Source organism: Entelurus aequoreus, linkage group LG05, assembly GCF_033978785.1.
Source record: "Entelurus aequoreus isolate RoL-2023_Sb linkage group LG05, RoL_Eaeq_v1.1, whole genome shotgun sequence".
Taxonomy (NCBI): Eukaryota; Metazoa; Chordata; class Actinopteri; order Syngnathiformes; family Syngnathidae; genus Entelurus; species Entelurus aequoreus.
In genome coordinates, this window is record NC_084735.1 from 82554449 (window position 1) to 82566752 (window position 12304).

At 39.1% G+C, this 12304-nt stretch overlaps 1 protein-coding gene across 1 annotated transcript in view; it reads left to right on the forward strand.

The window, feature by feature from the left end:
* Nucleotides 1–12304, forward strand: part of tecta (tectorin alpha) — a 104582-nt gene that overhangs the window by 8377 nt on the left and 83901 nt on the right. Inside the window, exons 3-4 of the mRNA XM_062046686.1 lie at nt 11455–11605; nt 11679–11818. Coding sequence (XP_061902670.1) covers nt 11455–11605; nt 11679–11818 — 291 coding nt within the window. The remainder of the gene's footprint in view (nt 1–11454; nt 11606–11678; nt 11819–12304) is intronic.

A 12304-nucleotide genomic window follows, 5' to 3' on the forward strand; every position in this document is an offset into this window, starting at 1 on the left:
AATACAGATAGTTTAGCGGAGAAACATCTTGAGGTTATTGCTTCAATGGAGAAAAGTGTACGACCTAAGTCGTCAAAAGTGTGGGAACACTTCACTTTAAAGACTTCAAAGAAGACCGTATCTTGCAAAACGTGCCGGAAGTACAACATTGCTTCAGGAGCACCTGAAGAAGAAACATGTTGGAGCCATGGATGAAGGGAGGAACTCACAGTACGTAACTTTTAGCATTCATGAGTTCAGCTTTTTGTGAGTAACGTTAAAGTTATGCCTTTGTTGCAACGCGGGGCTGATAATGTGTCTCCGGCACATTTGACTCCGTTTTGAGAGAGAAAACGCACGGTTACCAATTTGGAAATAAACGTAACGGACAGAAATATCTCAGGTTGGTTTCATAATGGATCAATGTAGCCGGGCCGATAAAGCTATATAAATATATTTAGATTTGAGTGACGCTTTAGTATAACTAAACGTTATGAAGGTGCTGGAATATTTCATGCTATTATTCAGAGGCAGCCTAAAATTAATCCTTTATTATTCACAACAGAAACGTGTACAATATCTGATTCAGTTCTGATGAGTTACATTTCTGTGTTGTTATTGGTGTATGCTGCACCCCCAATGTCCACAACATGGTGCCAGTATGCTGGTTTTTTTCAATAAAATACTGGAAAGGATAGAAATGTAGTTCGTCTCTTTTGTCCGATTATTAATCGATTAATCGGAGTAATAATCGACAGATTAATCGATTATCAAATTAATCGTTAGTTGCAGCCCTAATTGAATTTAGTCCCAGTGTTCAGCAGGCTTACATGAAGTACAGGAGCAATAATAGTTGGCTATGAGTCACAATCATGAGCGACCTGAAAGAGTCTTGGAATTAATTGAATAATTACATTTTAATCCACAAACTAATTCACTTTAATGCACAAGTGTTACTTCCTAATTCATTTGAATCCACTTCTTAATTGACTTCAATCCTTAAATGTTCCTTCTTAATTCTACTATTTTTTAATTGACTTGAATGTACAAGTGCTTCTTCCTAATTCACTTTAACTACTTCGTAATTCACTTTAATTTGAATCACTACTTCCCAATTATCTGTAACTACTCCCTAATTCACTTTAACCACATACACTACTTCCAAATTCACTTTAACTACTTCGTAATTCTTTTGAACTACTTCCTAAATTACTTCCTTATTCACTTTAACTACTTCCTAATTCACTTGAACCACAAGCACTACTTCCTAATTTACTTCCTAATTCACTTTAACCACAGGCACTATTTCCTAATTTACTTCCAAACTACTTACTGATTCACTTTAAAGGTCTACTGAAATGATTTTTATTTATTTAAACGGGAATAGCAGATCCATTCTATGTGTCATACTTGATCATTTCGCGATATTGCCATATTTTTGCTGAAAGGATTTAGTAGAGAAAATCGACGATAAAGTTCGCAACTTTTGCTCGCTGATAAAAAAAAGCCTTGCCTGTACCGGAAGTAGCGTGACGTCACAGGAGCTAGTATTCCTCACAATTCCCCGTTGTTTACAATGGAGCGAGAGAGATTCGGACCGAGAAAGTGATGATTACCCCATTAATTTGAGCGAGGATGAAAGGTTCGTAGATGAGGAACGTTACAGTGAAGGACTTGAGAGGCAGTGATGGACGTATCTTTTTTCGCTCTGACCGTAACTTAGGTACAAGCTGGCTCATTGGATTCCACACTCTCTCCTTTTTCTATTTTGGATCACGGATTTGTATTTCAAACCACCTCGGATACTATATCCTCTTGAAAATGAGAGTCGAGAACGCGAAATGGACATTCAGTGCCTTTTATCTCCACGACAATACATCGGCGAAATGCTTTAGCTACGAGCTAACGTGATAGCATCGTGCTAAATAAACCCCTGACTGGAAGGATAGATAGAAAATCAACAATACTATTAAACCGTGGACATGTAAATACACGGTTAATGCTTTCCAAGCTGGCGAAGGTTAACAATGCTGTGCTAACGACGCCATTGAAGCTAACTTAGCAACCGGACCGCACAGAGCTATGCTAAAAACATTAGCTCTCCACCTACGCCAGCCAGCCCTCATTTGCTCATCAACACCCGTGCTCACCTGCGTTCCAGCGATCGGCAGAAGGACGAAGGACTTCACCCGATGCGTTTGGCAGCCCGGAGACGTAGGAAGTCAAGGTGAGGTCGGCGGCTAGCGCTCCAACAAAGTCCTCCTGGTTGTGTTGCTGTAGTCCGCTGCTAATACACCGATCCCACCTACAACTGTCTTCTTTGCAGCCTTCATTGTTCATTAAACAAATTGCAAAAGATGTCCAGAATACTGTGGAATTATGAAATGAAAACAGAGATTTTTTGTATAGGATTCTACGGGGTACCATAACTTCCGTTATACTGACTTCGTCACGCGCATACGTCATCATACCGCGACGTTTCAGCCGGATATTTCCCGGGAAATTTTAAATGTCACTTTATAAGTTAACCCGGCCGTATTGGCATGGGTTGCAATGTTAAGATTTCATCATTGATATATAAACTATCAGACTGCGTGGTCGATATTAGTGGGTTTCAGTAGGCCTTTAACTACAAGCATCACATTAACTACTTCCTAATTCACTTTAACTACAAGCGCTATTATATCTTGGCAATCGAGGGGAAACCCTGCTAATACGGAGGATTATATTTCTTCTCTAAACTGTACTTTAAGACGAAAAATGTGACGAAAGTGATCATACAAAGTATGTTTTCATGGAGGATAGATATTTGTACTTCAAGATACAAATATAGAAAGATCAGAAAGGCTTCAAATATTTGATTTATTTTATTAGTAATAAAGTAGTGATAACGACATTATCAAATACTTTTTGGTCCCAATTATTGTATTATAATATCGTTATCGCAACTTTTTTATGAAAGTGAAGTACTCTCTTTTTCTTATCTAATTGTGCAACCTGTATTAACAAGGATTAGAGCAGGAATTTAAGTTAAAAAGAAAAAAACAACTCCAAAGGCAAACTATGTTATACCTTTATTTTGTATCAGCACCTCGTCTTGCCTTCGCCTCACATTTCGGCTCTGTGTCACCGATGTGATCACGCTGCCGTGTTATATTTAGCACACGCGCTCCCCTCTGAGAAATATGAGCTCACGTGATGAACGCAGTCGGAAAGAACTCTTTAGGTCTGTCCCAGGACTATGGAAGTAGACACAACGTGTTCCAAGAACAAAGTGTCACCACCATTAACGTGTTGAAACATTCCTAACTGTCATACATGTGCCGTAATAAAGTGTTAAAAAGAAATATGTTAACCACTTTAAATGCTGGGGATCTACAGTCTTGTGACAAAATTAGGACAAATGACATTTGTGGTTAAAAATGCTTTGAAAGACACCCTAACATGTCATATAGATATCCTTAAAGGCCTACTGAAAGCCACTACTACCGACCACGCAGTCTGATAGTTTATATATCAATGATGAAATCTTAACATTATAACACATGCCAGTACGGCCGGGTTAACTTATAAAGTGACATTTTAAATTTGCCGCTAAACTTCCGGTTCGAAACGCCTCTGAGGATGACGTATGCGCGTGACGTAGACCGGCGAACACGGGTATGCCTTCCACATTGAAGCCAATACGAAAAAGCTCTGTTTTCATTTCATAATTGCACAGTATTCTGGACATCTGTGTTCGTGAATCTGTTGCAATCATGTTCATTGCATTATGGAGAAGGAAGCTGAGCAAGCAAAGAAGAAAGTTGTCGGTGCGAAATGGACGTATTTTTCGAACGTAGTCAGCAACAACAGTACACAGCCGGCGCTTCTTTGTTTACATTCCCGGAAGATGCAGTCAAGATGGAAGAACTCGGATAACAGAGACTCTAACCAGGAGGACTTTTGACTTCGATACACAGACGCCTGTAGAGAACTAGGACAACACAGACTCTTACCAGGATTACTTTGATTTGGATGACAAAGACGCAGACGTGCTACTGTGAGTATGCAGCTTTGGCTTCTAAACATTTGATCGCTTGACCGTATGTGCGCAACTTTTTTTTGCGTATGTACGTAACTTTTTAAAAATATATAAGCTTTATGAACCTTGGGTTAGGTGAACGGTCTTTTGGGCTGAGTGATTGTGTGTGTTGATCAGGTGTTTGAATTGTATTGGCGTGTTCTATGGAGCTAGGAGCTAGCATAGGAGCTAGCGTAACAAACACGCAGGTGTTTTTATGCAGGATTAATTTGTGGCATATTAAATATAAGCCTGGTTGTGTTGTGGCTAATAGAGTATATATATGTCTTGTGTTTATTTACTGTTGTAGTCATTCCCAGCTGAATATCAGGTCACCCCCGGCTCTCACAGCATCTTCCCTATCTGAATAGCTTCAACTCCCCACTAGTCCTTCACTTGCACTTTACTCATCCACAAATCTTTCATCCTCGCTCAAATTAATGGGGAAATTGTCGCTTTCTCGGTCCGAATCTCTCTCACTTCATGCGGCCATCATTGTAAACAATAGGGAACTTTGCGTATATGTTCAACTGACTACGTCACGCTACTTCCGGTAGGGGCAAGCCTTTTTTTTTATCAGATACCAAAAGTTGCAATCTTTATCGTCGTTGTTCTATACTAAATCCTTTCAGCAAAAATATGGCAATATCGCGAAATGATCAAGTATGACACATAGAATAGATCTGCTATCCCCGTTTAAATAAAAAAAATTCATTTCAGTAGGCCTTTAAAGGAGAACTGCACTTTTTGGGGGAATTGTGTCTATTGTTCACAATCATTATGAAAGACATGACAACGGATGATTTTTTTGCAAATATATTTTATTGAATTTTACAGTTAAAATCACATTTGACTGTCATACTTTGCTCACGCAAACCCTTCATACAGGCACACATCTACTCATACACACTCACATGCACACTTGAGGAGAGAGGTGCACTTGAACTTTAACAACTCAAGGTTTACAGTATAGACATTATTAGAAAAAATACCCAGATATTGTATACATATATCCATCCATCCCGCTCTGGCTCAGGATCAGCAGGCTATCCAGACCATATCAAGATGGATGAATATTCCTCTGCATCAAGGATCCTCAGGAAGTGATCACAAGATCACCTCTCCACCGTTCACACTTAAAAAAAGAAGAAGAAAGTCACAGGGCTTGATCAGATGCAAAACAATAGAAAATAAAAAGTCACCAAAAAAAAGCAAGTAAACCGTGACAAAACCATATCAAAAGTGACACAAAAAAAGCAATAGTAGTGTGGGATCAATACAAAAAATAATAACAATAATAAAAAAGGAATGCAAATGCAAAAAAATATATGGCAGTTTTTTTTGTTTTTGTTTTTTTTAAACGTCTATAAGTTATGATTCAATATATGTCAGAAAAGGTTTCTAGGTTAGTTCCCATTTATTCATGTTTGTAGAGTTTATAAATGTTATTTTTTCAAGAGTCATTACATTCACAAGTTCATTTAACCAGTTCCTGAAGTTGGGTGCACATGGGGTTTTCCACTCTTTGAGAATGAGTCTTTTGGCCAAGACCGTCCCGAGCAGCAACACAGCTGTAATATATTTTGGAAGTTTTTGTGTTTCTGAAGACCACCCAAACAAGATTATATCCCTGTCTGGGACAAGTTTTCTCTGATATACCCCTGAGTAAAAGAAGAATTGGATGATTTTTTGTAATGCATTCTAAATATTAAATAAATGCGATCAAAAGTCTGCTTACAATGAAGCCTGTTGGAGTCACTCTATTCAGGCTATAAAGTGCTTAAAAAAACATGCCATTATTATAACATGAATGTATTGTGTACATGCCGTAAGTATGTATGTAATGTAGTAAAAGGCAAATTAATCATAACATTTAATATCATTTTAGGCATTTTCGTTTCAAAAACACATCCCAAGTTCGCCTTTTTTTTTCCCACTACGTCACTGATTATTACTCACTGCAGACTTTATGAGAGCCAACAAACATAATAAGACATCACTTACTGTACAAGGTATGCTTTCATTGGGATGCCGACTGCTAGGATGTTAATAACAAGAATAGACTGTCGAGTTTCAGATGAAAGTTCTCTTTTTCTGGCCATTTTGAGCGTTTAATTGACCCCACAAATGTGATGCTCCAGAAACTCAATCTGCTCAAAGGAAGGTCAGTTTTGTAGCTTCTGTAACGAGCTAAACTGTTTTCAGATGTGTGAACATGACTGCACAAGGGTTTTTCTAATCATCAATTAGCCTTCTGAGCCAATGAGCAAACACATTGTACCATTAGAACACTGGAGTGATAGTTGCTGGAAATGGGCCTCTATACACCTATGTAGATAATTGCACCAAAAACCAGACATTTGCAGCTAGAATAGTCATTTACCACATTAGCAATGTATAGAGTGTATTTCTTTAAAGTTAAGACTAGTTTAAAGTTATCTTCATTGAAAAGTACAGTGCTTTTCCTTCCAAAATAAGGACATTTCAATGTGACCCCAAACTTTTGAACGGTAGTGTATGTAATGTAGTAAAAGGCAAATTAATCATAACATTTAATATCATTTTAGGCATTTTCATTTCAAAAACGCATCCCGAGTTCGCCTTTTTTTCCCACTGCGTCACTGATTATTACTCACTGCAGACTTTATGAGAGACAACAAACATCATAAAACATCACTTACTGTACAAGGTATGCTTTCATTGGGATGCCGACTGCTAGGATGTTCATATATTCCAGTTTAGATTAGGAATGAAATGTAAACATAGGCACACACGTTAGTGATCACGGCGCTTATATTAACGATATCACTAATCCTTGGTTAATATTCAAGGAACGAAATGTAAACGGAGAATTGTTGGCACTTTTTAGATGGTTTCTTATTGGGTTTTATGGGCGCAATAGAGCAGTGGTTCTCAAATGGGGGTACGCGTACCCCTGGGGGTACGTGAGATTTTTTTTTAATATTCTAAAAATAGCAACAATTCAAAAATGCTTTATAAATATAAATAAAAACCTATATTTTTTTCCAAATAGTTCAAGAAAGACCACTACAAATGAGCAATATTTTGCACTGTTACACAATTAATAAATCAGAAACTGATGACATAGTGCTGTATTTTACTTCTTTATCTCTTTTTTTCAACCAAAAATGCTTTCCTCTGATTAGGGGTTACTTGAATTAAAAAAATATTCCCAGGTGGTATATCACTGAAAAAAGGTTGAGAACCACTGCACTAGAGGACCTCCCATTGGCTCCATTGTAAGCAGACTTTTTTTTTACGGGTTAGAATGCATTCAAAAAACCAAACATCCGTCGTCATGTCTTTCGTAATGATTGTGAACGGTAGGCAAAATTCCCAAAAAAAGTGCAGTTGCCCTTTGAAACTTTTCTGTTACAGACTAAAAAAAACAATGTTACTAAAGTTTTGTTTTTTGTTTTCTTTAATGTTAATAAGGATACATGTTATGCAGAAGTGTACTTTATACTATTTATAGTTGTGGTGAAGAGTGTAGGAGGCGCTAAATGTTTTACTTTTAGTTACATCCCTAATTAATATATATGTATATATATCCCTAATTGTCAGGTGTAGTGTAATGTCAGGTGTAGATCCACCAATGGCGTTTGTTTACATTGTGACGCCGGTAAACTACGGTGTGTAGTGAAGCATGTTTAGCTATTCCTCCTCCTGCAGGGATGGTACTTGTAAGGAACATACTTTGTTTGTCGCCATGGAGGCGAGGATTAGTGATTTAGAAGTAGCTAAAACTAGGGATGATGCTCGAAACCGGTTTTCCCGGTTGTTCGATAAGAAAAGAACCGAGTCCTCGGACTCGAATCCCTTTTTGAGAACCGGTACCCGTTATCGAGACCACTCTAGTAAAGAAAAAGAGTTGGTTCTTATTTCGAATCCCTGGGAACGAATCTCATCCCGACAAGAAATGCCCCGTGTGACATCACAAGAAATGACGTCACGTAGCTCAGTCATTTGTCACGGTGGGGTGCAGCGTGCTGCGGTTAGTTCCCGGGAAGCAAAACTGACGGATCCGGACGAAAGCGTGCAGGTAGGAGATGATTTATTTCTCGTAAATCATACACATTACAACAGACAGGAACGAAACAAAAGGAAAGCGTGCAGTTCGCACTTACTTAGCACAGGAATACTAGAAACTAAGGTAACTTTAGCACAGGAATCATGATCTGGAAAACCGGAATGCCAACGTAACTGTTGCAAATGCAAACAATGAAGCCACGACGAGTGACCGGAAAAGGCAGGCTTAGAGTCTCTGATGAGCAACAGGTGAAAATCATAAATAACCATGGTGACTAAAACAAACCCCCGAAGTGCACAAAACAACTAAGGAAGTCCAAAACTAACAGAACATAACTAAACAAAACATGATCCAACCACATCATAATACATCACAGTTTCATATCATTTCACTTTACAGGAGTAGGAAGAAGTAAAGCTTATTTAATCCTACCCCTTTCCCACTTCATAGCGTTTACAAATATATACATCATTTACTGACCTTTTTATAATAAAATATCTGTGAATTAGTATATACAACAGTTTTGTAATATGTAATTAATTCAGTAATTATTAATACACTGAGATGAAGAATATCTTATTTTCAATAAGGTTGAAAGTAGGGATGTCCGATAATATCGGCCTGCCGATATTATCGGCCGATAAATACGTTAAAATGTAATATCGGAAATTATCGGTATCGGTTTTTTTATTATCTGTATCGTTTTTGTTTTGTTTTTTGTTTTGTTTTTTGTTTTTTTATTAAATCAACATAAAAAACACAAGATACACTTACAATTAATGCACCAACCCAAAAAACCTCCCTCCTCATTCACACAAAAGGGTTGTTTCTTTCTATTAATATTCTGGTTCCTACATTATATATCAATATATATCAATACAGTCTGCAAGGGATACAGTCCGTAAGCACAAATGATTGTGCGTGCTGCTGGTCCACTAATAGTACTAACCTTTAACAGTTAATGTTACTCATTTTCATTAATTACTAGTTTCTATGTAACTGTTTTTATATTGTTTTACTTTCTTTTTTTATTCAAGAAAATGTTTTTAATTTATTTATCTTATTTTATTTTATTTTATTTTTTTAAAAGTACCTTATCTTCACCATACCTGGTTGTCCAAATTAGACATAATAATGTGTTAATTCCACGACTGTATATATCGGTTGATATCGGGGTCGGTTGATATCGGTATCGGTAATTAAAGAGTTGGACAATATCGGATATCGGATATCGGCAAAAAGCCATTATCGGACAACCCTAGTTGAAAGTATTTCTTATAATTCTTCTTCTTTGTACTTTGTAAGCACTATTCATTTGAACAACCTCTTAAAGTGGATCATATCAGTACAATGTTTAACTTCTTCACTTAATCCATTCCATCATTTAATTCCACATCATTTTAGCTGTTTGCAATTTTACCAAATCATCGAACTTTAATATTTTTGACTCAATAAATAAAGTGTATGTATGTTCTCTATAGCCTACATTATGTATCAGTCTAATTTATCTTTTTTGTAACATGGTTATCGAATGTAGCGCACATTTGTAGTTATTTCCCCACATTTCTGCACAATAACTCAGATATGGTAATACTATAGTAGCGAGCAGTAGAGAATGTGAAGTGATTTGTTAGACCAAATATTGTGTGTTTTTTTTTCCATATACAACAACCTATCTGGACTCGATAAGAGAATCGATAAGGAATCGGTTCGATAAGAGGATTCGATAATAGGCTCGAACTTGATCATTTCTTATCAAACATCATCCCTAGCTAAAACACTGCCGACTGCGGATGGACGTTCGCCGCTAGGTAGCTAGCCATGTCTTAAAGCACCTCTTCCTGAGGGCGTTTCAGTGTTATAACTTCACCTTTATCTTTAGTTTTTAGGCCAAAATGCGTCCATTTTCCCTTTTCTGTCTACACACATTGTCTGTTTGTAAGTACTCTGTGATTGTGCGCTGCCGAACATGCTCCTCTGCTCGCAAAACCCAGCAATGTCATGACGTGATGACGGCGCCGTCATGCCTGGGAACTTTTCAAACAGAGTGTAGTACCGTTTTTGATTCATTAGTACCGCGATATTATACCAGTACCGGTATACCTTACAACCCTACATCACGGCATTATTGTGAAAATGTTGTGTGTGTTTTCTCAAAGGTTTCGGTCAAGTACTTTTAAGTAAAGAACTTGCACCTGGCTCGCTGACAACAAGCTATCCATCCACTTGGGTAAAACAGAATCCATCCTGTTTGGGTCCCACATCAACCTTAAGAAAGTCAATGACTTCACTATAAAAGTGGGTGACAGTGTCATCACCAGGAAAGATGAGGTCACCTACCTAGGTTCCATTCTAGAGGCTAACCTTTCCTGTGACAAAATGGCAACCAAGGTAATCAAAAAGGTTAACCAACGAACGAGATTTCTCTACAGAATTTCCTCTCTGGTCAACAAAAGCACCTTGAGGATTCTGGCGGGAACTCTCGTTCAACCCTTTTTCGATTATGCATGCACCTCCTGGTACCCTAGCACCTCCAAAACCCTCAAATCTAAACTCCAAACATCTCAGAACAAGCTAGTCAGGTTACTTCTAGACCTCCACCCCAGATCCCACCTCACTCCTACCCACTTCTCTAAAGTGGGCTGGCTCAAGGTGGAGGACAGAGTAAAACAACTTGCACTGAGCCTAGTCTATAAAATCCGCTACACCTCCCTGATACCGAAGTACATGTCAAACTACTTCCTTAACGTAAATGACCGCCATAACCACAACACCAGGGGGTGCTCCACTAACCACGTTAAACCCAGATTCCGAACTAACAAAGGTCTTTACTCATTCTCTTTCTATGCCACATCAATGTGGAATGCGCTCCCAACAGGTATAAAAGAAAGGGCATCTCTATCCTCCTTCAAAACCGCAATAAAAGTTCACCTCCAGGCAGCTACAACCCTAAACTAACACCCTCCCCGGATTGCTAATAATCAAATGTAAACAATCAAATGCAGATACTTTTTCTTTTTCTTATGCCTTCTGATCTCTCTCTCTCTCTCTCTCTATGTCCACTACTTGATGTCCATACCCCCCCCCCCCTCCACACCCCTGATTGTAAATAATGTAAATAATTCAATGTGATTATCTTGTGTGATGACTGTATTATGATGATAGTATATATGATAGTATATATCTGTATCATGAATCAATTTAAGTGGACCCCGACTTAAACAAGTTGAAAAACTTATTCGGGTGTTACCATTTAGTGGTCAATTGTACGGAATATGTACTTCACTGTGCAACCTACTAATAAAAGTCTCAATCAATCAATCAATCAAAAACACCTAAACTAACTTTTTTGTGCCTGCAGAGGTCTGAGATAATGGATCAGTCCTCCGATGAAGAGGAGCCTCGCACCTTCGTGCAGGTCATCAGTGACAAGTACAACACTGAGAACTTCCCCCACGGCCAGGGCCTGGGCGTCGTGGTTCTGCCCTCCCCGCCTGGGTCGCCTATCAAAGGTGAGTGCTGGGACTCCGGGATGCCACATTTGCCCGTAAAAGCCGCATTCCTAACGGTTGTGGCGTGCCGCAGATCGGTTGTTTTTGCCCAGCGTGCTGGTCCTGAATGACTGCGGCATCAGGAAAGCAGGCGACAGGTCCGACATTGCAGTTTTCTGTGCTCACGTGGTCGAGTTGGACCTGTCCTACAATGAGCTCCACGACTGGGCTGAGGTGAGTGGCCCCGGGAATTCCACTATACTTAATTCCATTATTACCTCAATCAATCAATCACAGTTTACTGTATACAGCCCTTAATCACAAGTGTCTCAAAGGGCTGCACAAGCCACAACGACATCCTTGGCTCAGATCCCACATCAGGCCAAGAAAACTCAAAACTAAAGAGAGACCTTGGAAGGGACCGCAGATGTGGGGACTGGTGCAATGGATGCCGAGTGGATACGGTTAATATTGTGAGAGTCCGGTCCATAGTGGGGCCAGCAGGGCAACCTCTTCCGTGTAGACACGTCGGGGCGCACAGATGTCACCGACTTATGCATAAGGAGTGGTCACCCCGGGTCCCGACTTCATGTGAGAGTCCAGTCCATTGGGAGGCCAGCAGGGGATCATCTTGAATGGAGACTAGTCAGCAGCGCAGAGACGTCACCAACTAAAGCAAAGAGGAGTGGTCCACCCCGGGTCCCGACTTGGAACAGCTAG